The 27,912-nt window shown below is 39.1% G+C and overlaps 1 protein-coding gene across 4 annotated transcripts in view; it reads right to left on the reverse strand.

Annotated features, from left to right (window-relative positions):
* Positions 1–27,912, reverse strand: part of cep290 (centrosomal protein 290) — a 54,803-nt gene that overhangs the window by 13,321 nt on the left and 13,570 nt on the right. For 3 of the 4 annotated variants that reach the window (XM_044123991.1, XM_044123993.1, XM_044123990.1), the window contains 25 exons: positions 27,194–27,269; positions 26,947–27,074; positions 23,540–23,698; positions 22,806–22,955; positions 22,597–22,712; positions 22,419–22,521; positions 21,218–21,448; positions 18,448–18,621; positions 17,956–18,067; positions 14,646–14,851; positions 14,194–14,345; positions 13,661–13,772; positions 12,471–12,926; positions 12,209–12,373; positions 11,359–11,466; positions 11,080–11,214; positions 9,803–10,072; positions 9,580–9,687; positions 9,186–9,385; positions 7,731–7,944; positions 6,162–6,299; positions 5,347–5,568; positions 1,524–1,646; positions 480–622; positions 129–284 (listed from right to left, as the gene is read on the reverse strand). In XM_044123991.1, the coding sequence (XP_043979926.1) occupies positions 129–284; positions 480–622; positions 1,524–1,646; positions 5,347–5,568; positions 6,162–6,299; positions 7,731–7,944; positions 9,186–9,385; positions 9,580–9,687; positions 9,803–10,072; positions 11,080–11,214; positions 11,359–11,466; positions 12,209–12,373; positions 12,471–12,926; positions 13,661–13,772; positions 14,194–14,345; positions 14,646–14,851; positions 17,956–18,067; positions 18,448–18,621; positions 21,218–21,448; positions 22,419–22,521; positions 22,597–22,712; positions 22,806–22,955; positions 23,540–23,698; positions 26,947–27,074; positions 27,194–27,269 (4,157 nt within the window). The remainder of the gene's footprint in view (positions 1–128; positions 285–479; positions 623–1,523; positions 1,647–5,346; positions 5,569–6,161; positions 6,300–7,730; positions 7,945–9,185; positions 9,386–9,579; positions 9,688–9,802; positions 10,073–11,079; positions 11,215–11,358; positions 11,467–12,208; positions 12,374–12,470; positions 12,927–13,660; positions 13,773–14,193; positions 14,346–14,645; positions 14,852–17,955; positions 18,068–18,447; positions 18,622–21,217; positions 21,449–22,418; positions 22,522–22,596; positions 22,713–22,805; positions 22,956–23,539; positions 23,699–26,946; positions 27,075–27,193; positions 27,270–27,912) is intronic. The other variant, XM_044123992.1, reaches the window with a different exon arrangement.

A 27,912-nucleotide genomic window follows, 5' to 3' on the forward strand; every position in this document is an offset into this window, starting at 1 on the left:
AATGATTTTTACAATGACAAACATGAACAATGACTTTTAACTCATCAAGATTGTTGAATTCAGTCAACACCAGGCTGACACAATCAAAGTGAACATCAAGTCTAATGTAGACTCATATTTGTACATACTTTATGGTTACAATCTGGGTTTCCAGCTCAGAATTCTTCTTCTTCAACTCCTCTATCTGCCTTTCCATGTCATTGGCTCGTACCCCCACCACCTGGTCGGCGGTCACACCTCGAGCTTTCAGTTTTTTCTGCAGCGCAGCCTTCTCCTGCTCCAATCTGCAAGCAAACAAAAGCACACAGAGCCGATGGATAAAAAAGACAGAGCAAGCTGTCTGAATGATGTACAGCTGTGATCATTGAGCACGTTTTTGATTCTACACAGGAACATAGGGAGTGATAAATCAGTCATCAGCATAACTGTAGCAAATCTAGGCGCTGTGCATACCAGATGTATGATGTACACACGCTGACCTGCCATAAAGATCTTTAAGAGTGCTGAGTTGCTTTGACAACGATTCGTTATCTCGTTCCTTCTCCTTCAGGGAAGTCTTCACCTTTTCCATTCTAGCCTGCCATCTTTTGCTCTCCTCCCACCGCACAATTTCATCTTTGGTCTGTTGGAGAAACAGGATTTGCATCAGCTAAACAGACAAACACTCAAACATAGCGGACTCATCATACATGATGAGGTTCTTGGATTTAAGCTAAAGTCCTGAGCTAACAGAGGTGTAAGTTTCATGAAGCTCTTTGAGAATGCTAAATGTGGGGATATTAAATGTTTGCTAGTCTAATTCTCAAACTGGATGCAAAGGAAATCCTACACAGGCTGAGGCAATTTATCCACATTTAAATACATTTAAATTTGTTCCTGTATTATTTACCAAACCTCTTAGTAAATGGAGCTGGATTATCTAAGGTCAGTGATGTTTGTGGTGAGTAAGACATTAAAAAGGCTCAATTACAGAGACTGGACCAACCCAATATTGGTGTAAGACACTGATATATCACTTAAATTAAATTCTATTTAAAAATGTTGAGGTAATAAAGAAAGTCAGTAGGGTGCAGAAGTTAAACCAGAGTGTAACAAGTGCAGTGCACTCCATGTGCCAGCAGCTCCGCTCCTATCAATCACATCCCAGATGAATTACACTCGACTCACTCTGTGGTAGTACAAGAGACAAGATGGAGCTGGGAGACGTTACACAAGAGCTAAAAACAGGAGGAGTTACACTGCTTACTTAAATGGTAAGAAGTTTGTTGATGGTGGTTTAGAAACAAAAGCAGTACAATCTTAATTAAAATGAAATGTCGGGTTTACTTATAATGACTGGTCAGGTTGGAATAGACTTTTTTAGGTACAATCTAAACTCTAATCTTTGTAGACATAAAACCGCAGACAGAGGAGAAGGATTCTCAGAAGAGTTGATAAATAATAAAATAACAAAGATTACTAAAAATAATAGAATGATAGTTTTGCCCAGCAGCAACAATATGTAGAGGACGCGGTGTTCACACCTTTCCATGATCATCTTTGGTGTTTTTTACGTCGTTCCTTTTCTCCAGGTCCAACTCCAGCCTCCTGATCTTCTTCTGCAGATTCTCTATGATGGCTCCTTTTCCATCTGCCTCTGTCTGATTCTGAACAACAAGAGAAAAATACTTCATAATTATTCAAAGTGATTGTTTCTACAACAACTTTAAGGATGTTTTTTTTTCTTAAAAAAAACAAAAAACAAAACAAGAACTGGCTGCTCAAGTTTGACTTCATCACAATTTTTCTCTTATCCAAATGTGGTCAAAATTACAGTTATATATTAAAAACGTACCATCACAAATGCACTTCTTATAATAAAACAAACAAAAATACTTAATGAATGAATAGGCTACCTCAAGATGTGATGTAGCACAGTTTTACCACTAAACAGAAAATTTAATTGTATTTTTGAAAACACTGATATTTATTCCTGCTCCTCTGGAACCATCAGAGAAAAAATTTGTTAAAAAAAGTAACAATCCCAACCATGCCATGAATTAAAATCTTATGACTATATACAGTTCTTAACCCGATTGTATTTTTGCAAACTATACCTAAAATTCAGATTTAGTCAGAAAACAAACCCAAATGGCTCAAACAAACAGGTCACATATTCAGAGTGTTTGACCATCAAAAGTTTGTTGATGGCCATGAATACCAAGTCGTGGAGGTTCAACTTGTTAAAAGACAAAAATATAATAGCACTGTAAGTGTAGTTTTGACTACAGATTAGAAAAAAACCCAACATTCCAAATTCTGTAAAACTAAGAATTGGGTTGGCTGACATAAATTCCACTCTGAAAAAAGGAACAAGACTTTTACTCTCATTCTGGGCGTATGCAAACGTCAGAGCCTTGACACACAAGTAAGCAAGTAAGCCCAGATAATGAAATCAACCCAAAAACTGGCTGCTGTTTATCTTAAACCTCAGAGGAAATGTCATCATTCTTCCTTGACACATTCCCCTGAGGGGTGTGGCATGACTCCCATATCGTTGTTCTATCCTATTTCAACATCTGAATGCTGAACAGGAGTCAGAGGATTTTAACACGATGCTATGACAATGTTGGCTGTCGGTGGCCGCTGTCCAAGATATCACGCTGAAATCTAGGACGTAACAAGCAAGAGTTCTTACTAATAGCCAGAGACCAACAACTGTGCAAGTCTAGCACTAGAGGGAGAAATGTCTTGTGGTTTTCTACCAAACCAAAGACAATAGAAAAATCCTACTCCAGTTTTGTTTACAATGCGTGAAGAGGGAGGTCGTACTCATCTCTTCAGTTTTTCAGGTCGTTTCCTTCAGTGGTTCTCAGTGCAGCGCCCTTACAGGTGAGGGGGGCAACAGGTTTTGCAAAAGGTTTGGATTGTCTGACACGGTGCAGTGTGTCAAACAATCCAATTTGACATTTTCAGCAGCTGCTGAAAATGTAAGAAATGTTAAAATTTTGGTCCCCAATCGAACCTTAAAGTCAAGAATCATCGGACGTTTCAGATTAAAGACCAGAATTCATTGCTCCATCTGTTATGGCAAGTTTTCAAGGTCCTGAAAATGGAAGACAGTAGCAATACAGCCACAAGGTTTGGTTGTCCATAGGTTATCATATTTCTAAAATGTTGTTAGCTAAATATATCAGGAGCCACACCTTCCAAAAAGTTCAACTTTTGTCTTGTTCCACATAATTCCACATATGACCAGTAAATGTTGTCATAACTCATATCATTCAAATAGTCATGGTGAATGGTTTGTTGTACGCCAGCCTCATGACCATCATATCAAGCTAACAGCTCAGTTTACAGACAGCAGCTACAGACAGTAACATTCAACAGTAGTACACTCTGGAAGACACAATCAGTTGTTAGCAAGTACTGCTAATCCACCTCCTTTGCTTTTGCAGTTCCTCTTTAAATCTCTGTCTGGCCGTATGGTTAGGAAGCCGAGCAGAGAGACATTGGAGTAGGGCACAGGTGTCAAACTCCAGTCCTCAAGGGCTGCTGTCCTGTAGTTTTTAGATGTGCCACAGGTACAAAACACTGGAATGAAATGGTGTAATTACCTCCTGCTTGTGAAGATTAGTTCTCCAGAGTCCTGGTAATAGCCTAATTATTCTATTCAGGTGTGGTGCAACAGAGGCAGGTCTAAAAGTTGCAGGACAGTGGCCCTTGAGAACTGGAGTAGGGGATATGAACCTTACCCATTCTGACAGATGGAGGGGATGGAAGGAAACTTTCTTTTTCTCTTTCTGCTCTTTGGTCCTCTTCTGCGTCCATGAAACTTTCTTTTCAACTCCTCTGGGGTTCAAGGTCATGGTTCAGGTACGACACGAGCTTTTGAGATGCTGATCAAGCGGCTCCCAGTTGTAAAAAACATTAACTTGTTGCTACGGTTATGCATCATCACAATTGCCCAAAAGTAAACAGCAGCAGGAAAAATCCTTCCAGCTACACAGTGTCAAAAACCAGAGGGAATAACTGTCCAAACATGCAATGACTCAACAAAACAAAACAAAAACCAATTATGAACAAAAATCTACAGGAACAAATCAGAATCAGCAAATATAAGACGAGCCCTTTAAGTTACCTTTAGTCACAAGTTGTTTTGGCCCTGGCACTCTCCCATGGATGACATCTTCTTATTGGTTAATTGTGAACACTGACCCTAACTGAAGCAAGTGAGGGCTGAAGTACTTTAGATGTTATTGTGTGATGTGGAAATGCGATCAGTGAATTTCTAGAAGTTCTGCCAGTCCTCGGAACATTGCTATTCCGTGTATAATGGCTCTTGTTCGAGTACCAAAGCCTTATCAACGGCTTTGTAAGCGGTTCCAAAGTGACCGATGTTAATGATTAAATCTCACTGTGTTATTTTTCATCTAGCTTTTGTTTTCCTTTAGATCAGGGGAGGATGTGTTGCATTTTGTGATCTGTTTAGCCTACTCCATGTTGCTTTTGTCCCCTAATAGATACATTTTATATTCTATGGGTTCACCGATCCACTTTTTTCACTTCCGATACAATATTTCTATTTAGTATTGGCTGATACCGATCTGATACAAAAACGTGGTGATGAATTGACTTGGAACGTTTCTCTTTTTGAAACACAGATATAAGTATACTGAATTACAAATGAATTACAAATGTATTTGATAACTCTGCATCAGTACAGGACACTTAAATCCACCAACAGCTTCACAAGCTTGGTCAAACATGAAAGAGCAACTCATTTGCTCAGTCAGTGCAATTAGGAGTAGAACAGCCAATATAAAATATATACTACAGAACTTGAAACTACCAAAACAATAGACTGCCTTGATCAAAGAGGTAAAAGATAAACCAAAACAAACCTTCTTTCAAATGGTTTAAAAAGTGCAATTAGGAAATCTCAATCCAATGTAAAATAAACAATAAAGCTGAAAGTACAAAGCATAGAATTAGACTGAATAGATTTGCTCATAGATTGGGAATATTGCCACCGACACGCAATCTAGAATTTTTTTTCATAACGGGATTGATGAATACTGGATTGATGCATCTCTATAAAAACAGTTAATTTTTTTATTCAGGCTATTTCTGATGTCAAAATTACCTTGATGATCCAAAGCATGAATTAAAAAAACAATAAAAAAGAAGATTCAGAGTGACTCAACACTGAATCTTGAGTCACACTGAAGATTGTGTGACTCAACACTCTCTTCAGATTGTAGCTACGATTCGTACAGTTACGATTCGTACAGTTACGATTCGTACAGTTACGATTCGTACAGTGCTAAATCGCAGCTGTACGATTCAGTGCATATAGCTACGTACCTGCATGGTGCTGGTGAGCCTCTTTACTTGCTGCTTGAGCTCCACCACTTCTTGCTCTCTTTCTGCTTTTTCGGCCTGCAGTCGTCTCTGAGTTCTTTGATATTTCTGGAAGTCTTGGTTTAGTCCTTCGACCTCCTCTTTCAGAACGTTCTCTCTGCTCCTGGCTGCTTTGGCCGACTCTTTTGCAGCTTGAAGTTCTTCGTTCAGTTCCTGTACCCGTGTCTGCAAAAAAAAAAATTAAAAAATTACTTAAGATCTTAATTCTTGAGCTGAAAATGTTCCTTTTAGAATCCAGTTTTTATCATATTTTTTATTTGTAAAATAAGAAATATTTGGATGAATACATGGAAAAATTTAATTTTGTAACTCATATTAATGAAAAACTCTTCAAAGGGTTATTGCAACTCTCTAATAAAAATAAATAAAATAAAATAAATATTTTTAAATAAAAATTTTATTCAAAATTGTTATTTAAAATAAAAATGTAAAAGGAAAATTTGTATAACCAAATAATCATCTTAACCATCTATCACCTTACTGGCCGATCCAATTGATGCTGATGGTCCTTTAAATCCAGGAACATCGCAAACGTAATTTCCATAGAAACCAGAAGCCTCTACTGCAGCCTGTCAGCAGGTGCGATTCAATTACAGCTGCTTTGTAGAGGTCCTGCTTTCTAACCATTATGCCAATTTGTAAGACTTAAAACATCCAACAAAGCTTCATTAGAGCTGATTACATCAACAGGAAAGAAACCACGACATATGATTAAAAGAAAACAAAGAAAAAAGAAAAAAAAACACCTTTGATCTTACCTTCAGGTCTTTGGTGTGTTTGTCCACCAGCATCTGAACATTGAGACTCTGCTCTTTCTGGGCAGCGTTAGCAATGACTTGCTGCTCTGCGGCTGATGTCATCTCCGCCCGCAGCTCCAACAGAGCCTTGCTGAGAGCCTGACAGGAGATGAAACAAACAGATCTTGGCGTTCAGTAATGCAATAAAGGTGGCCTGATCCTTGGCCGTGCCCAGAGAATCATGTTTGATTCATACAAAGGCATACAGAATCATCTTCTTCAATCAACACAAAAGTACAACACAATCATTTTAGCTGTGATACGCCAGGACTATTTGTACTGGCCTTGTCTGACCACATCGGTTTCACACAGCTGCAACCTCTAGCAGCAACATCTCTGCTTTTTGCTCTGAAGCCAAAACAAAACACAAGACGTGCCTCAAAAATATTGGATTAGGGTGCATCCGGAAAGCGCTCACGTCGTTTCACTTTTTCCAGATTTTGTTGCGGCGCTATGTGTTGTGGCCTTGCTCCAAAATTGTATTGATTTAAAACCCTTCCCTCAAAAATTCTCCACAGGAATACCCCTTTATTATGACAATATGGAAGAACGTTTGGGAGCGTTTTGCAAATTGATTAAAATCAGAAAACCAAGAAATTGCATTTCCTTAAGTTTCCAAAATCTTTGTTTATCCGCTGATAATCCTCGAGATGTTTCTGCATCTTAAACAGAATCCACCTGTGATAAATCCTGATTCCTGGACTTGATTTGGAAAGGCACAGACCTGTATATATAAATAAGTTGACAGAGGTCAAACACTAAAGATGACGTCTAAGGAATTGACTGTAGATGTCTGAGAAAGGATTGTCTTGATGAACAAAGATCCAGAAGCATTAGAGAAGAACAGACCAAACTGCCTAATTCGGTGGATGTGAATACTGGTGTAAGTGTGATTTCTTGTTTTTCTTTTAATAAATTTGCGTAACACTCAAAATTTTTGTTTTCCAGATTCTCAAAATGAAGTATTTGTGTGAAATATTTGATGGAAAAAGATTAAACCGGCAGTATTATGTCAAATCAACTTTTTCAGTTTGACATCATGCTAATATATTAATCCCTCATCAAAATCATATCTGCAGTGTTCTCCTGTTTCTCTCATGCCTGTTTGAGGAATCCTTTAATTTCCCATGGCAACCACTGAGCTGCGAAAAACGCATGGGTGGGATTAGCCCCGCCTTCGAGGTGCAGCTCCTCCTCAGAGATGCAGTTTCTGAGCGTCTGCCTCACAGAGGAGCCCTTTCCTGCGACTCTACACTCAGCTCCTTCAGACTAGACGGCAGCAATTAGCAAACATCCGGTATCTTCTGAGCTGCACTGTTGAATGGCATTATGTGCCTGAAAAACACATAATACTATCCTTTCATTTAACACAATTGAGAATAAGGCTGGAAAACAAAATATGAAATAAACAAAGTCTTGTGAAACCTTTCCAGATTCACTGTACAATACTCCAGCTATCAATTTCTACATATCAAGTAGAAGACCACATTGGCAATTAGTCAAACAAAAACAGACAAACTGGTAAAAGACCTTGAGCTGTTTCTCCTTTTGAGTGAGTTGTGCTTTGAGGCGTTCCACCAGGTTTTTCATGGTGTTGCTCGGGGAGCGAACGTTGGCCTCCTTCTGAGCTTCCAGCTCTGAGCGCAGGAAGCTCATCTCCTTCTCCATCTGAGCCAGCTGGCTGCTCCTGTCCTCCACCTCACCGCTCAGCGCCTTCACCTGGGCAACGTAGTTCTCCTCCAGCCTGGAACAAATCCACCCCTTTGTTAGCATCATAACTAGAAGTAAATCCCAGGTCCACAAAAATTTTGCTCCCCATGAACATTTTAATTGCAACCAGCGGCTCCGGAACCAGATGTGGCTCTTACTTTAAATTCTAAAGGCAGTAATTATATGCATGTTTTTTCAATTAAAAGTCATTAAATGTTTTCTAGCTTCAAACTATCTGCTTTACATGTTTAAGCGGCTGACCAAACTTTCATTTCCCAGCTCCATCAGTTGACCTCATCGCACAATATTTATATTTTTTCCTTTGCAAAAGTTAGATGACTCATTTTGTTCCAAATATTTGAGAAAAAAATAATAAATTCTACTTTATATTCTTTAGATGAAGACCCCCCCACCGCCCCCACAATTTTATGTAGTACGTACCGTACTTATAAAATCTTTTTTTTTATTGTCTAATATGTTTCTTAGCCTACTGGACAGGTTCTCTACAGGATTTACATCTGAACAAAGATGGCTGATTATATATCTGATTAATTAGTTGTGTTGTTCTGCGATTTATTTCAAATGCATTGTTAGAATTTTGTGTTTACCAATACGTGCTTCGGCGCTCGCTCTCCAGTGCCTGACATAACTGTGTCCCGATGCTCTACTAAACTTTAGATGAACCTCCTTAATCTGATTTTCTCCTGACCTCTTAAAACCTAGTCTTTTAATTTACCCTAAGTAAGTGGTCTAAATAATCCTTTTTTCCCCTCAAAGTCTCAAATTAGTTGATTCCATCTGCTTAAAAAAATAGGGTGAGAAGTTTAAATTGAGTGAAAAATCCAAATCTAATTTTCCACTCCGCATCTGAGAAACCGCAAAACGGCTGGATCAACGTTCTTTGGATCAAAGCAGAGATGCTTCCCTGTAATGCACAGAACCAGGGCAAAAGATTGCCTTTGACCTTCTATGGAAAACGGTTGACATGACTTAACTTTGCTTATTTTACTGAACTTTAAAAAAAGAGAAAACAAAGGAGTTGGATTAAGAGTGCTGAATATATGTGTGTATATATATATATATATATATATATATATATATATATATATATATATATATATATATATATATATATTTTTTTTTTTTTACATGTATTTTGTGACAAAGTGTTGAGCCTATTTATGTTTATGTGCTCACTGAAAAACATCTATGTTTTTTTGTAAAAGTGTAACACATGACAGCTCTCTGTAAAAACAGTTAGTGGCGGATGATTACTTTGCCATCTCCGCAGCATGTTTCTTAGCCTGCATCTCCATGGCGATCCGGTGCTGCTCCAGCTCGGCTGCGGTCAGCTTCAGCTTCTCTGTGACAGAGCTGAGTGATGCATCCTGCTCAGCCACCGTCTGCTCCAACTCAGCCAGGCGCTCCAGGTGTTTAGGCGTCGGCACTCTGATAGCGGGCTTCTTCATCAACTCCTGAACACAAACAGGGATCTTTTAAACCCAATAGTTGTCGCTTCCTTAAATAATACACGCTTAAACTGTTTGGCAAGTGTTCAGAGACTGAATAAATACTTATTTTTAATGTCAAGTGGCTTTTTATAGCACAAATAAGTAACTATATTTAACTCAGAAAGCGGAGTCTTTTTAAACGGAGAGCCTGAACGTACCATTGCTGTCTGTTTGAACTGATCCAGAGAGGTGTCTGTGTGCAGGTCCAGCTTCTGATGTAATATTCTCAACTCTTCCTGATGTCTTTTTATCATCTCCTCTTGATCCTAGGGCCAACAGTGTGTGAGGCAAGGAATGAAAAACAGTAGAGTGTCCATAGATTTTCTTTTTTTTCCACAAAATTAAATCCTTTCTAGTCATCAGTCAACATCATAGTTTCACCTGTCTGGCCTGAGCCAGCTGGTTTTGGTATTTCTTCAGCACATCTTCCTTCTTGTCGAGTCGACTTTGGAGATCTTTGATGGTCTGGTGCGCCAGCTTGAGGGCAGCCTGACTGCTCGGCTGGTCCTCTTCATTCTTCCTGAGGTCAGCAAGCAGACGCTCGCGGTCGGCGGCCGCCGGGAGCCGGAGACGCAGCTCGTTGATCACCTTGTCCCTCGACACAATGTTCTGCTCTGCTTTCAACAGAGCCACTTCGCTCTCTTTCAGTTTCTGCTTATTGGCAAAGTTTTAAAGTAGGGATTCAAACATGAACAATTCAATTCAATTTGATATTAAAAATCTCATTCAGAAGACTTTTCTGGACTACATGGTAGAAAACCTAAATCAGTGCAGCTATGTAAATAAACCTGCCTTGAAATTGTTAAAATACTTAGAAAATGTAAATATAGTCTTATATTTTTATTTCAGGTTAACGTAGTTTTACCCATTTAAGGTGGGAAAATGACCAGCAGAGTTTAGGAAGCAAACAATTTGTTGTTCATTTCGAAACTATTTTTCCTTAAAAACAACTAATAATAAAATGATGCATTATGGTATTCAAATTTCTTTAAGTTTAAAAGATCTCTTAAGGGTCAAGCCTCCTGATTGTGTGAATGAGGAACCAAAGATGATATAAAAAATAAAAAGCAGAAATATATATTTGTTGTTTTTCCTTTTAAATACATTTTTGTCAAAAAAGGTTTTTTTTTCTTTTCCTTATATATTAGTTGTTTTTACAACAAATATGGTTCCTGACTTTACAACATATACATATATATACACATATATAGATAGATATATCTATCTATATATATGTATATCTATAGATATCTATCTATATATATATATCTATAGATATATCTATAGATATATATATATGTATATCTATAGATATCTATCTATATATATGTATATCTATATATATATATATATCCTCTTATTACCTTATGCATTCTGCCTCGTTATGCAGATGAGGAGGGGCGGAGTCTTAAGACCGATTGATTGGTTAGAATTACACTCTACTGACTTCAACAAAGATGGAGACCAGTTTATCAGTGAGCTAAAGTTTAGTAACTTTATTAGAAAATAGTGCTATAACTCCAGACTTTATTCTTTTTCGTGTGGATGCTAAGACAGAATGTGTGTTTCAGTTAACGGCTCTCATATATTTCTGCTTTTATTTCTAATTCTATCAGTTTCAGTCCTCCGTATGCATGAGCTGTGGCCGAATCGGTTACCTTGTCCAAACTTCTGCATGTTCCCTGAAGCTCCGAGATGGTGCGAACCTGCTCTTTGATTTTAGCCAAAGCAAATTCTAACTGATGAGCCAGAGGCAGCGCTGGGTCTGGGAGCGGCCCTTCCTCTTCCTTAACCTAACAAAAAGAAACAAAAAAAAAAAAAACAATGAGAGGGCACATCGATTAAAGTTTAACGTCCAACTGGTTTCTTACAAGATAAGTTTGGCTTTTAACAAAATGGAAGCATTTCATCAATAAACCTTCCAAATCTTGCTTTACCTTCTCAGCTCTGTTGAGAATCTCGGTGTGCTGCTTCTCGTAGCGGTCCAGCTGGCGCTCCAGCTCCACCTCCCGCTGGTCCCACGCCAGCTGACGCTCTTCCTGAAGCTTATTAGAATGAAAATGTTAGACAGCCGTGTTCGCCAGTGAGTAATGGTTATTATATTTTATGTACAATCAGGCCTGGGAGATACATCAGTTTGATACATTCAATTGATTTAATTTCTGGAAAATATGAATTTTTTTTGAAAGGGGTTTCCATAGTTCAGAGTGATGTCAGCACATCCACGGCAGCCATCTTGTTTGATAAGCGTGTTTTTCAACTTCTATTTCATATTCGGAAAAATATCAGTGTTGGGCTAAGATTTTTTTTTCTTTAATTATGGGAATGAAGTCATAATATTACAAGATCACAGTTGTTATATTAGGATAATGATGTTCTATTCTGAGAACCCCCACACAAACAATAACAAGAAATTAATTATCCAAACTGTTTCTCGTTTCTTGTGATTTTAAGACGTCCTTCTGGTAAAATCTGCAGATATTATTACCATATTCTCGCAGTTAAACAAAAATTCTCATAGCTTGACTCTGATACTCTGCCATAAAACTCACAAGAGGATTTATTTTAAAAAATACATTTCTAATTTCTCTTTTAGAAAAGAAAGCAAGAAAAGAAATTTGAATGAAACCAGAAATCGCATCTGGTGTGAGAAAAAAAAAAAAAAAAAAGAGTCAGATTTAATTTTAATGCCATATTACCCAGCCCTCTGTATGATATTTATAAAAAGTAGTTTTCTTTTGACAGAGTTTGAGAAGAGTTGTGAACTTGTAGAAGGTTTGTCCTCACAGAGTTGAGCTGGACGATGTCCTCCTCCAGCAAGCGGACCGTGCGGTCCTGCTCCTCCACCAGCTTCTTCAGGTAGCTGATCTCCTCCTTCTGGACCACCAGCTCCCTCCCTTTCCTCAGCTCCTGGAGGCGGGCCTCCTCCATCCTCTTGTGCCACTCCATTACCTGTTTCAGGTAAAAGCAGAATTCAGTCGAGCAAGTACAACCCAATGAACGCGGCAGATGTCTTTGTTTTCCTGGTTTTCTCCCCCCGCTCACTGACCTTGTGGGCGCCCTTCACGTCCTTCAGGGTAGAGATGAGTTCCTCCAGGCCTCGCAATTTCTCCTCCAGCTCCTGGGCTCTTCCTTCTGCCCTCCGCCTCTCCTCCTCAGCTGCCCTCCTCTCCTCCTGGGCTTTGGCTCGGTCCTCCTGGAGCTTCAGCGTGGCCAGGGAGAACTTCTCCTGCTGCCGGAGGGGCAGCGCCCCGGCGAACTGCCTGCGGAGCGCCTGGACGGTCTGGCGGAGGTGTGTGGCGCGGTGGCGGCCCTCCTGGCGGGCGAGGAAGAGCGCTCGCTCGCTGGCGTCCAGCCGCTGCTCGGCGCGCAGCATGTTGGCCTCCAGCCGCTGTATGTGAGAGGCGGCGGCCTCCAGCTTCCCCAGAGCCGCCGACTCACTGAGCTGCAGCGCCACCATGTGTTGGTGGAGCTTTGCTATCAGAGCCTTCTCATCCGACTGAGACTGAGGAAAAACAAGAATGGTTAGTAATATGGTTTTCCCAGCTACACAGCATTTTATAGTGCAATAAAACGATAAAAAAATGCTGCATATGACATATATACAGCATTTTACAATGTTAAAATGCTGTATATATGTCAAATATCACTTCAAGAAATTTGACTTTGTAATTTGAAATTGGGCCCCTTTCTCTTTCAGAAGCTCCTGTTCCTTTTAAAACTCCACCTTCAGGAAGTCCTCTCAACACGGCTCCTCTATTAACCCTTCAACAACACTGCACTGAGAAGTAGCTCCTATAATGCCCTCAGCAGATGTGCAGTTCCACCAGGTGTTTGCTAATTACTGCTGGCTAGTCTGAAGGAGCTATGAGGAGTCGCTGCAGTGGAGGGCTGGTGGAAACCCAGAAACAAATACGGTACATATCGTTTTCCATTATGGGGGATATCTCTTCTAATTTATTTAATTTGTTTTAAGATCCACTGGCTGATTACCTCATTAGGAATTAACAATAGAGCAAAAAAAATATTTATTTTAATTGCATTTTTATGTGTTCATCTTTTGAAAGATTACAATTGTGTGGTCTTCTGAGAACCCTCAGAAGACCACACAAGAATTGGAAGAATTTTGATTACGGTACTCTCAAATACGTCTTCCAATTACAAAAAATAACTGAGTTGTATTTTTGAAAATCCTGTCAACTTTTAACATTTTTTGATACAAAAGCAACTCCTGGTTACCTGGTAATCCAGTATTTGTCTCCTTAAAGCCTCGACTTCGTTGTCTTTGGACTTGTGTCGGGCCTGCAGAGCGGAGACCTGAGACAAAGCCACGTCTGAGACTTCTTGCAGCCTGCAGAAGAAACATACACACACACCGCTTGGTACTTCTCTAATCTATCTTCACTCATAAATAAAAGTGGACGAGTGGATTTACTATCAGCATGACGAGAAAAGGCAAAAGGTGAGACTAAACCTGAAGCGTTTCAGCTGGAGGCAGACGTCTCTAACAGGCACGGCTGCACCAATCCTCATTTTTTTTACAGTTTTAACAACAACCTAACAAGAGACTGGTAAAGTCTTGATATCAATGAATTTATTAGCATTGATTCCTACCCAAGGTAAATTCTTCAGGTCCAGTCAGGAACCATCTTTTCTTTGGGAGGATTGCAAAAACATGTTCACCTCAGCAATTAATTACCAAAGTCAGCAGCAGTTTATTAAGATAGCAGCAATCAAGAACAGAAAGACAACGGGACACTTTCGAGACGCACTTGGAGACCTCGAGGCGCAGCTCGGCCTCGGCCTTCTCCAGCTCTGTGATCCTGGCCTTGTCGGCATCGCAGGCGGCTTTGCTGCTGGCGCCTGCCAGTTTATCTCTTAGTTCCCGCTCGACCCGCTGGGCCTCCACATTCATCTTGGTCAGCTGGAGCAAAACAAGGCATTGGATGAAAGCGATAAAAGTGATGTCTTCCAGACAATCGGACGTAAACTCAGATGTTTCAGCAAGACATAAGCCTGACTGAATGATGACATTAACGTCTTTCCGCACAGGCTTTGCTGTACTTATATAATGCAAAAACACACTTATTAGATAACAAGGCGAGCCTGCCAGGTGATGCTAATACCATTTAGAATAGTTTATCACTTGATCGTGTTGACTGGTATGAATTAAGAGCCAGATGGGAGAACAAAAAACAATTTAATGTTTTCCTTGGTGTCTTACCTCTGAGAACTTGGACTCCAACTCCGTGTTCCGCTCCTCCACTTGTCTCAGGGAGTTCCTCATGTGTTCGTACATTCTGTGGGCATGCTCGGCCCTCTGCCTCTCGTTCAGCTCCTTCATCTCTAAAGCTGTGATCCGTCTCGCAGCGGATATCGCCTCGTTGTTGATCGATGCCCTGTCTCCCTCGGCCAGGCCAGTTTCAGAGCCTGAGGAAGAAAAAACACAGTTGTTTCAGCGAGATGGAGCCATTAATTAACTGTCAAAGTTGTAAAACGTAAAAAAAAAAAATAATTATATATTTTCTTCAAAAAAGTAGTGATTTTTTTTAGATGTAAATAATAAATAAATTCAAGAATAAAAACTTTGAAAAACAAAAAAATGAATATTTTATATTTTACTCTCCTGTACTTTATAGTTTTGATCATGTTTCAACCACAAGTGCAAATGTTTTTCATAAGGATTTTTTGGGACAAGCCAAAATAAGGTAGCACACAACTGGAAAGTTTAGTTAAAAGTAAACTTGGCACGTGTTCCCTAATTCAAGGGTTCCCAAAGTGGGGTGTCGGAACCCCCTAGAGGGTCGCGAGACACTCATTTGGGGGTCAACAGATGATTTCCAAATTCATCATGATGGTTTATGGAGGGCCAGAAAAGTTAAAAACTGCATCATAAGATAATTAATTGTGAATGTACAATGACATAAATGAATGTTCCAATAAATGTCCAATTAAATATTTAAATTGAGGCCATAACGATTATTTTAGCGATCGGTTATCAAGGTAATTAGATTTTCTTTTAAATGACACATTCTGGTAAAGATTTACCTCTTAAGCATTTTGCCTTTTCATACAATATCAGAAAAACATTAAAAGATGGAGGTAATCAAACAGTTCACTTTTTTTAAAATAAGAAACTAAACGTTTTATTGGCTACACTTGGTCATTTGTAGAAAAACATGCATCTGCAACAAAAAAAAAAATTACTTCTATTATTAACATGTGAAAAGCTCTGGCCTTTCAGCTCGACTTCACATCGTTACAGTGTGTAGGGCTGACCTGGTAATTATTTTTTGGATTAACTGATTAATAGATGGATATCAAAAGGTTCTTAAAAGGAGATTTTGTTTTTATGGATTCGTAGCAAGTGAAGCAAAAACTGCAACTTTAGTCCTGGGTAAAACATATTTACAGACAAAGAACTTTTTTTTTTTACTGTATCTTAAATGTAATATGCATGCAGCATTTTTTGTGCAGTTTTGGCTTAATCACTGCTTTGAATATGTTGTTCTTCCAGCGGATGGCCTTTATTGACTCTGTATATTCCAGTCAACAATCAATTACTAAATTAGATGACGATTATGTCAATATTTGATTCATTGATAATTAGACTTCTTACAGGCTAAAATCAGATAACAGAATGTCATTGTAAAACAAAAAAATTATGTTTAAAAATGGATATGATAATGTCACTCTGTAGGCATTTATTAAATAAATAGAGTGAATTAATTATCTGTATCTTATGGGGGTTGCCAGCATGGGGTCGGCACTCTCTGGCCCTATTTTTGGACTGAAACGTTTGAGAATCTCTCCCCTAAATAAATACTTTAAAAGGTGGTATGAGGAAAAAAAACCCATCAGCACAAAAACAAACACATTCACGGCAACAAAACCTAAACCTGCTATGATGTAGAGTGGGTACGGAAAGTATTCAGTTTTGCTAAATGCTCTGACATACATTGTGAGTTGTGAGGTCTTATATAGACTGGTGTTTGTCCTTCTTATTCAAGTCCAGTCAGTTTAATTAAACTCAGCTGGACTCCGATGAAGGAGTAGAACCACCTCCATGAGGATCAGAAGAAATGGACAGCATGTGAGTTTAATAGAGCATTACAGCAAAATGTCTGAATACTTATGGCCATGTGATATTTCAGTTTTTCATATATTTACAAAAATGTCAGAATTTCTGGTTTTTTTCTGTCAAGATGGGATGCTGAGTGTACAATCATGAGAAATAATTATTATTTTTTTTATTGTAGCAAATTGCTACAATAAAAATTTGAAGGGGTTAAATACTTTCCATACCCACTGTGTGTTTCCACCAGATTCACACATCTAAAGACCAAAACTGAGTCCATACTTCTTTGGAAAATGGATCCTGCTCAACCAGATTGGATTAAAACCTTCTATTTTTCCTCCGTTTTTGAATTTTGCTACAGATTCTTGGTGAGATTTAAGTCTTGACTTTGATTAGGCCATTGAAGGATTTGAATATTCTTTGATTTAAATCACTTAATTGTTTGTTGTTGTTGTCATCAGTCCCACCTGAGCTCTGAAGCTTTGGAATTCCTCTCGGCGTTTTCTCTAACTATTGCTCAACCTTCCTGACCTGTCGGTTCAGCTTGTTACGTGGAGGACAGAACAGAGCTTTTGTAATATGTTGTCAAAAACTTTATCTCTGATCTGCTTTGGTGCGTTTCCAGCTCTTTCCTCAGAGCTGTTTGTTCACTAATTCTCTCTAACAAACCTCTGAGGACTTCACAGAACGCCTTGATTTATACTGAGATTGCATTACAAACAGGAGGATTCAATTTACTAATTCTATGACTTCTACCGAAAAAAAAAAAAGAAGAGGCGGTTGAGTTGGATTTTGGATTTTTAGGAGAATCAAAGAAACAAGCACATATGGTTTTATTTCCATGTCACAATTATGTGCTACTTTGATTTTTTTACAATTTCCACCAGCGTCAACGGTTTTGCAAGGCACTGCAGTTCTGGATGCGGTTGCTATAGAGTGGCCTCCGAAACCCCTTGCACGTATAATGACTCTTAACCTGACATTCTCACTGTTGTGACAAAAACATCATAACAACTCGAGCCACAGCTCACACCCCAATTAATGCCAACAATGCGGCTAAATGTACATAAGCCGCCTTGCAACCACCGAGCCTATTACAGCAACGGTCGCTGGCAGGGCAGCAGAGGGGAACAGAGGAACTGTGACTCCACAGATGTAAACACTGTCATCTCCTCCTGTGGGAAACCTCTGCTGTGGCCATGTTGTGTGGCATCGCCAGAATCCTGCAATTGTTTTGTTTATAGCAATGACGACCTCAGATTTCACCCCTGAAGGATTTGGGCTGAACAGCTAAGGGAAGCTGTGTCGAAACTCTCATTGGGTCGCAACTGAATGTCTCAACTGTTATGCAGAACAAATAGTTTTGTAACACGATTTCCGAGTAAACAAATTAAGATCTATCATCTCTTTTTTTCAAGATGCAAATGACTGGAGTGAGCTCCCCCTGTTTGTTTACCGACTGAAGCGACGGTCTCCCATGCTTGCTCCAACGTGTTGAGTTTCTCTTTTGTGATCTCCAGCTCCTTATTGACGGCAGAGATTTGTTCCCGTAGAGACTCGTTCTCGCTCTGGGATGTTGGACAGAATCACAAGGATGCATTGGAAGAGTTCAGCACGCCACTAGAAATAATGTAACGTGCTACGATTGTTTCTGGTTTAAGTGACAGAACAAAAATACAGTTCTAAAGACAAGAACAGCTTCAAATCTACTTAGAATCTTTGCACGTCCTCCCACAAATTCTTGGATGGTTACAACTTGGCAAGAAAATGAGTGAAAAAGTTGCCAAAATCAAATAAAAAACGTTAACAAAAAGAAACTCCAGAAAAGATATACTTTGAAAGAGTCGAAAATCTGAAGATGGGAGCGACGGACAGGGACACTTAAAGAAGTGAAAGAGTAGCATTTGGTTAAAGAGGAAAGTTTTGAGTTGGTAATATGTCTTACTACCTCTAAATGTTGGAGGCTGGATGTTTTCTGTACAAGTAGGCTGTCCTTCTGGAGCACATCTCTGTACTTGACTGTTAGCTCGGTGTACTGCTTATTGGCTCTCTCAAGTTCTGATGCAGGCACGCTGTCGTCCAAGGCCTTCTGCAGGGCTGTTATCTTATAGGCAGCCATTTCCTTTGGAACAAAAAGAAAGGGTGAGATGTTGATTCAACGGTAAACTGTCAACGGCATAATTTCTTTACTCGTGTTTTAAAAAGACAAATAGTGAAACAATGCTTTACAGTGACTATTGATTGAACTGTTCAGTGGCCACACCCAACAGGACGGTTAATTGCTTCCTTCCAGTATTTTAGCTTCTAAAGCGAAAGCACATTTGGCCTAAATCAGTGGCCGTAGGTCAAGGGTTGGGGGAGAGATTTCTCATCCCTGTTGACTCTCTCATCTCTTCCTCTCAAAAACTGTGGAGCCATTTAACCACAGAAGACGCGTCTACCATGTCTTTGCCCATCAAAGTGGAACGTACACCCAGTGACCTCCAGTGTGTTTTCGAACGGAAGAGATGAATGCGTTCCCCTTGTAAAGATTTGTGTAGTGTTGGGTTACATTTCTGGCTGCCCTGGTGGACAGTGCTGAACGTTGTCATAGACACTCTCGGGACCATGTGACGAACCCGGGTGATGTGAGAGGTTCTCGTTAAGTGCCGTTTAAGGTCTCTCCTTGAGTATTTTCACAGTGAAATGAAATGAAATGAAATGAAATTTATTCGAACATGATACAAATAAAAAAATAAAATAGTGCACAGTAACAAGAAGTGCATAAGAAGAGAAAATACAGATTTTTAGTTTCAGTTAACATATCATGCTCAAAATGGGGTAGGAAGAAGTGAGAACTTATAAACTCCTACCCCTAAACACTTGAGACTTTAGAGTCCTACTGTCATTAAAAAAAAAATCTAAATCAAAGTGGCAGTCAGAAGTAACAGTTACTAATATTTACCTATACATTTTCCCATTTTATGCTGGTTTATCTTTCTAAACCCTGACACCAAGTTGTTATCTTCAATACACACCTTATTGCTTTCTGTCCCCCTGTGTGTATCTATTGAAAATGACCTCTTTGTACTTTCTTTTGAATTGTGTTAAACTATTGCTTTGTTTTAAATCTTCATGTAACTTATTCCATAACTTTACACCTTTAATTGAAATACAGAAGCTTTTTCTTGTTGTTCTAAAATTGCGGATCTTGAAGTTTGAGTGACCCCTTAAGTTATACCCCCCTTCTCTTTCAGAAAACGTGCTCTGTATGTGCTCAGGTAACAACTTTTTAGATACCTTGAACATAAATTGAGCCATTTTAAATTCTACAAGCTCGTCAAATTTGAGAATTCTGGATATTATGAAGAGCGGGTTTGTACGCTCATAATAACCAACATTATGGATGATTCTAATGGCTCGTTTCTGTAGGACGGTTACCGGATGTAAAGAGCTCTTGTAATTAACTCCTCACACTTCACAGCAATATGATAGATATGGTAAAATCAGAGAGTTATATAGAATATGAAGTGATTTAGCATTCAATACATGTCTAGCTCTAGCCAATATGGATATACTTCTACTGAGTTTACTCTGTAAATGTTGAATATGAGGTTTCCAACTGATTTTGTCATCTATTATTAAACCGAGGAACTTATTAGCAAAAACCCTTTCTAGAGTTACGTCCTCTATTTGAACTTGGATTTCAGTATTTTTATAACAGTTCCCAAAGACCATGAATTTCGTCTTGTCCAAATTTAGGGATAATTTGTTATGGTCAAACCATATCTTTAACTTACTAATCTCTGAAGTGACTGTTGAGAGAAGATGCTCTAAATTGTCTCCTGAAGCTAGAATATTTGTGTCATCAGCGAATAAGATAAATTTTAATACATTGGACACTTTACTGATATCATTTATATAAAGATTAAATAAAACTGGTCCCAATACTGATCCTTGTGGTACTCCACAGACAGTCTCCTGCCAATCAGATTCCACATCTCCCAATTTCACAAATTGTTTCCGGCTCTTTAAATAACTCCTCATCCAGTCAGAAACTACTCCCCTAATTCCATAGCGTTCTAATTTTTTAAGTAGGATTTCATGATTCATTGTATCAAAAGCTTTCTTTAAATCAGTGTTCATTATCGCTAGTGTTGAAAGATATCTGGATTCTTTCCATATCAGTTTTTGTTTTGGTGATTCATGACCATCATCTGAGTTTGGGAGTGGGTGTGGGGAACAGATTAGGTGTGCTGGGTGACATCCAATTCTTTTTGGTACACGGGGAAAGGGAAGGAATTCAAGTAAAGCATTCTAGACTCTAAAAGTAAGAGTTTTGTTTACAAAACCAGTTTGAAAAATAGTTGGCATCTCCGCCAAGTTGATAAGTTTAAACTCTGATATCCAACCTCCAGATGCTGTCTTCGAGAAAAAATGTCTCCTCTGTTGGACCGAATGTAAGATTTATGGGGCGGTTGAGGGTGGAGGAGGGCAACCTAGTCCTTCCTACAAACATAAACTAAAAAGAAAAAATGCTGTTTGATAAGATGCAGAATGACAAATTTGGCAAAGATATTCTCTTCTTTGATGGGAAGCAAAATTAAGGAGGACGCAGAAAATGCTGAACCAAGTATCAGAATTCCTCTTGTACTTGTGTTTTTACTGTGAGCTTTGAATGTTTTCCAGCTGATTTGCCCCCATTTGACAGTGAAACAGGTAAATCAGGACGTGCATACCTTGTACCTCTGCAGGTAGCCCATCCTCTGGAGGACAGAGGCCTGCATGCGGCTGCTCTCGTCCCTCAGCTTGCCGTTTTCCTTGCGGAGGAGCTGCTCCCGTTCCAGCAGAGTGGAGTAGCGGCGCGTCAGTTTCTTCTCGTTGACCCTCAGCACGGTCAGCTTGCGGAACGCCTCGCTCAGCTGCCTCCTGATTTCCTCGGGGTCTCTGTGAAGTGTGTCCAGCAGCTCCTGACGGACGAAACACACGTGAAATTAATGTCACGGTTCTAACTACTTCTTCGCTCGCATGTGCCGTTGCTTGTTTTCTTACACGCTTCTTTTTTTGTTCTGACTTGTGTAAACACGGAGATTCGGTTGCGGCGCATGTTGAAGTTTGTACAATCCAAGCTGTGTTGCAGTAAGTCTCGGGGGATGAGCGTGTTCTCCCTGATGTATGTTTCAAGTTGGCGAGGGTGAAAGGAAATCTATTGAGATTTGGTCAGTGGCACTTCAGTACTACATGTTCTCAATAACGTCGAATAATAATAATAAAAAAAAAAAAGCCTACATGAATCAAACAAAGAAAAATAAAACAAAAAAACGAAGATGCACCGATTGATCGCTTGGGAAAAGGAACCGACCAATTTTGATGGAAGTCTCCTTGAAGTGAGAGTTGCTACAGAAGGATGTTTTTTTTTGGCATCAGTGAGGTGTTATAAAATAAAGTTGGAGACAGCACAGAAGTAATTTAAAAGGAAACTGCATTTTCAACTGTTTAATCAGGCTGCCAGATAAAAAGACAGCAAGACATAAGCCAACACCAGGTAGCTGGAAGACTTCCAGCAACGGGGCAATTCTTTATAAAACAGAACAAAATGGATTAGGAGACTAGAGTCTCACAGTTCATTTAAAAGCACAAAAGCACAGTTCATTAGTATTTGTGCTAATCATGCTAAATGCTAAGATGAGATGCTAACGATGTCGCATTTGGAATCATTTTGTCTTCGTCTTGATACATTATTGATCTCTGGTTTGACTCCGTAGCTCGCAAACACTTTAAAATATCTTTCCTGTTTTTGTTTTTAAAAAATATTCAGCTAAAAAAAATTGACTTTAAGTTGAATGATGTTTTCATTTTTAGGTGTACAACAATAAAAAAGAAAATAAATAGGCAATAAGATTTCTATTCATGTTCCAGCAAATCATTTGTGGGACTTACGTTGAACTGTTGAATTTTCACATCGTCCACCTGCTTTTGCTCATCCAGCTTGTTCTTCGTGTTTGTGAAAGTCTCCTTCTCTTTTTGCCACTCTGCCTTTTCACTATCAAACAGAACAACAACATTATCGCCAGCTCATTACAACAGTTTGCCTTCTAAATTAGTGAAGTTAGCCCACCTTAAATATTCCTTATAGAGGAGTCCTTGTTGATGGCTTATGACAGAAAACTTCTCTTTGTATTCTTCCAGGGTTTCTAAAAGTTTCTTGCCTTTTTCCTCCCTGTTTTTCAGCTCCTAAACAAGAGTAGACGAGGATTTTTAAACGGACTCTGGTTACTTTGGTTACAATCATCGAAGTCAGAGAACTGAGAAGAAACGAGGTCGGACCTGAAGCAGTCGAACAGCATACTCGTTCAAGGAGCTAATGACCTCGGTGCTGCTGGGGCCCAGGCCTTCGGGGAGGGTCAGAGGTCGAGGGAGGACTCCACCTCCGCCTGACTTCTTGAGCAGCTCCAGCTCATTTTGGAGATGGCTCACCTGACAGACGAAGGCATCAAAACACAACCCGTCGGTCAAGCTTTTCAACACAACCCACTTTCGTTTAAAAATCTTCACCCAAATTTGTTGCTTAATGTATCTCTGTGGGATCCTCTGGAAGTTCTAGAGGAAAACAAAAGAAGCATTCTGGAACATCCCAAACCTTTAGTCCACAAAGGACAGGAAAACAACTGACTGTTTAACAACTTCATGAATGAATAGCAATGGCAGGAAAATAAAAAAACCACACAACAAACAAACAAACAAACAAAACAGTTTAATACTCAACATTTTTTCTATCTTTCAGACATAAGAACCTCACAAACATTTTGCAAGCTGTGTTTTCTGGCCCATGGTCTTCATTAAAAGTTTATTTGCTGCAGACTTTCGCATTTTAGAACTTTTAAACCGAATCTAAATAAAATCCCAAAACACAAGTTTGTTTACCTCCTTTCTCTTGTTAAGTGAAAGGGAACCAGCACATGTTGGCAACAGCCAAAAATCAAAGAGTGCCATTATTGGCTATAAAAACGAAAAAAAGAAAACATTCCCGTGGGCTCCGGTGGTTTTTCACCTCGTCGTACCTTCTCTTTGGCTCTGACGAGTTCACCGAGGCTGCTGCTCGCCTCCTCGCGAGCCAATTTCAGTTCCTGCCTCAGCTCTTCGTTTCGGCCCAGCAGCTGATGGATTTGAGAGTTGAGGTCAGCCGAGGGTTGCCCACCTAGGCTGCTCGCATCTAAAACCTGAGGCGAGATGGAGAGAGAGAGAGAGAGGAAGAGAGAGAGAGAGAACAGTTAGAATGCAGCACAAAAACACCAGCTGAAGCCTTTCCAGTCAGACGTTTGAAAACACACATCACCGAAATAAATGTCTAGTAAATTTCAATCTTTTAATTGTGGTCTAGTTTTACCAACAATCACCACCATGCAGTAAAGGTTTTACAACACTGACCTGATACTCTTTTACATAATGCAGTCTGGGGGGCCGTGAGTATTTGTGTTGCTGGATAACTAGAAAGTCTTCACTATATGTGTTTCCATTAACCACAGAATTGTGCAAATAGAAATTACAAAAACAAATTAGCTCAATAGAAACGTGCAAATTTTGGAAAAAAAAACTCCCATTTTTTGATGAAATGTCTTTGCACAAGGATGAGTTGTTTTTCAGCCGCATAGAAACAGATGTATTTTGCAAAACTGCAACGGAGACATTTTTTTCGCATTGCACGCAACCAACAGCAGGATGTTACTACTGGCGAAACTGACAAAAACTATGACAACAGTTAATGATAGGAGGATGATGGTTACCTTTGGGTTTTTTTTTCCAGACAATGTCCAGTTGGCTCCACTAGAGTTCGCACAGCATCACACAGTTTACTAAAAAGTTGTGACATTCTAGCGTGTTGAATTCATAGCTGTGTCCAAGACAGAGCTGAAATGATTATTTCTTGATCTAACGCGAAACGATTAAGTGTCGGCATACAGCTTCAGTAACTACAGCTAGAAACTAGATATCATGTCCGAAATCGGTGTGTTATGATGGACTCTGACCTGAACCTCCAGTCATATAAAGACTGCTACAAAGTCGGCCTTCTATCACCTGAAGAACATTACGGTTAAAAGAATGTATAATGCCTTAGAAAAGTCTAGAGAAACTCATAAATGAGTTTAGTGGCATTGATTACTGCAACAGAGTGTTTACAGGTCTGCCTAAAAAAAATCAATCCTCCAGCTGGAGCTAATCCAGAAAGCTGCTGCTTGTGTCCTGACTAAGACCAGGAAGATTGAGCACATCACTTTCTCTTTTTTTGTCCCTCTTACCAAGTGTTTTTGGTCTAGTTTCAAGAGCAAGTATCCTAGCACACTTGACATAAAATAAAACTAGCTTACAAGGAAGTTTTCAGAAAGATATTGGAGCTTGTTTTGTGTCAACAAACCCTGGCAGATTGTCTCACTTATAACCTGGGAAAATGTCTTGATCTGCCAGTGTCAATAGTACTTTTTCATACATTTTAGGAAATTATTTAGTTCCTACATTTCACTAAAAAGTTACTTGTGAATTTGTTTTGCCTCATTTTAAGTGTTTTAAGATAATTAAACTACAAAAACATTTGGTAAAATGTTGCATTTTTGCAGTGCGTTCATCACTGTTTTTAAGGAGGCCCACTATTTTACACTGAATCTCTAATTTCTAACTGAATTCTTATTCACCATCCATCCATCTATCCATCATCTTCCGCTTATCCGGGGTCGGGTCGTGGGGGTAGCAGCTTCAGAAGGGAGGCCCAGACTTCCCTCTCCCCAGCCACTTCTTCAAGCTCCTCCGGAGGAACCCCGAGGCGTTCCCAGGCCAGCCGAGAGACATACCGGTAGTCCCTCCAGCGTGTCCTGGGTCTTCCCCGGGGCCTCCTCCCGGTGGGACGTGCCCGGTCCAGTCTTATTCACTATGGGTATTTTATTGTCATCAGTTGTGAGAGGTTTTACTTCATGCACTGTATTTAACTTATGCTAGGCTGCTAATACCGATCGGAAATCTACTAGTCCAGGTTGCGAACCATTAGCAAACATTTCATGTTGATTTAAACAATAAGAATAAAAGGGCTGGTAAAACCAGGGGTGTGTTTGCGCTGACAAATGATTTAGCTACCCTTCCTCTGTGCTCTACAGTTCAGGACAAGAATTCAGTGCAAGTGAAAGGCTGAAGGAATGATTGGTATTGACATTTTTACTGATATGATCATGAGATTTTGAGTTCTGTTATTAAAAGACTTTAAAAACTGGCTAAATAACATCAACCCTGTTTAAGGTCTGCGACAAATGTGATGAAAAAACCCTGTGACCGGAGTTTTATGGTGACAAAGAGAAACCTCCAGCTGCAGGCAGTTATGATCACTCAGCAGACATTCATAGCAAGTCGAAAGACATTCTAGAGCCATTAACGACACACATAAGCCAGTATATATAAATTCTGTCTCTGTTGGATTAGAGACAATATTAAATAAATTCAAATTGGCCAGAAAATTTGCGGTTGTAAATCAGTTCTGCTTGGAAAGAGAACAAGTCATTAAAAAACATTTTCATTCACTTCAAGTGCTAAATGGTCCTCAGAATAACACATCCACAATCATCAGTTTTATATTTGCAAGAAATGATTATCCATGAACTTCAAAGGAAGGGCACATTTTTCATATTTCCAACATCTGTCAGCAATGTGGCTTCTATCTGATCTACTTGTGATAATTCCTGTTGCACATGTCTGACGCTGCAGCGCCGTTCCAGTATCCTCCTCTGTCGTGCCTCACTAAAGATTTTTCCTCACAATTTGGTGCTTTTTTTTAATGTCCTGCTGCTTTTGTTTTGAATTGCGTCACCAAGCGACAGAGATAACAATGAAGCTCAGGGCTTTCTTCTCTTTTTGTGACTCTTTGTCACATTTCAAATAATAATAATAATAATAATAATTAAAAAAATGTAATGTCGGACATATTGAACCCAACCCAGCCCAATACGGGCTCCAACGACTGCAGTTTTCTGACCGATCGCCAACATCATCATTAAAAATTCTGACTTTTGTAAAAATTTGATTCCTTGGTATTCAATAATAATATTAATAATAATAATAACAATAATAATAATAATAACTACAATAAAAATCCAAACCTGCCGATTCTTTTGTTGTCTGCAACAAAGTCAGTAAGCTTACAACAATGGGGCGGCTATTGTTAACTGCACTGTTGTTAGCTTAGCAACTTTGTCACTACTTTTAACGCACCAATTTCAATATTGCAACCTTCAAAAAATGATGGTCTTTTTTTGACTTTTTTTTTGTGCTTAAAACATCTTTTGAAAAGAAGGTTTTTGGACAAAAATCTGTTTTGGCAAAAAAAGAAAAAAAAAACCCTTTTAGTAAGGTATAACAGACATAGTTGTGTAGCTGTGAGAGGACAAAAAATGAAATAAAGAATTGTATCTTAACGTTTTTAGATACTCACATTAGACAAGCTTTTCATACTGCTAGCAGTGACAGAATCAGAGCCGGTCTGCTGACTAGACCTCATGGCCTGAAGAACATCTTTCAGCGTAGCCTCCAAGTCCCTCTTCGCTTTGGACAGGTCTGCCACTGTGAGTCGACACACAGCGACACACAAGGACAAGAGCAAACAAACTCTGAGACAGTCAGTACGCTGTTTACTAATTCAGTTCAACAGTGCCCTTTCTCTGAGAGCATCTTAAACTCACGTTGAGCCTGAAAATCGGACTTGTGAAGTTCCAGCTCCCTCTTCTTGCTTCTCAGTTCTTTCTCCAGGTATTCATTCTGCAATGCAAAGTTAACGTTAGAGAAATAGATGAAGTGAAATAGTTGTATGGTGTTTTTCCCTCACTTTAACCTCTTCTATAAGTCTGAGAGCTTCTGAATAAAAACCTGGATAAACTTAAAATTGTATCACAATATTTTGTGGTATTATTGAGATAAAAGTGATGGTGAAAATTGTTTACTTGTTTTTTGGTAACTGTGCGACCGCATGAAACACAAAGGCTGCTCTTGAATAAGTGTGTAATGCTCTTTTTTCAGGACAACGGTCACATAACAAGTGTGGTTCATATCACTAAGCTGCACACAGTAGTTCCATTAACTCATATTTTCAAATTTGCTGACATTTGTCGACGTTCTTGATGAAAAAAATGACAGAGAAAACAGTAAAAGCAACAATCCCAACAGTTTTTTGGGGAAAATATTAATTTAAATATAACTAATTGGAACGATAAATCCAAAAATATTTTATCGTGAAAAGAAATTTATCACGATAAATGATAAATGATGGAATAAATGCTCACCCTTACACATCATCAGGTTTTTAAACAGAACATCTTTGAAGTTGTAATCTCCAAATAATAATTCTAACTTTACCCTGTTTTTCACAGAGAGCAGATGTTTTAGTAATTCTGCGTTTATGCAA

This window comes from Gambusia affinis, linkage group LG08, assembly GCF_019740435.1.
Source record: "Gambusia affinis linkage group LG08, SWU_Gaff_1.0, whole genome shotgun sequence".
NCBI classification, from domain to species: Eukaryota; Metazoa; Chordata; class Actinopteri; order Cyprinodontiformes; family Poeciliidae; genus Gambusia; species Gambusia affinis.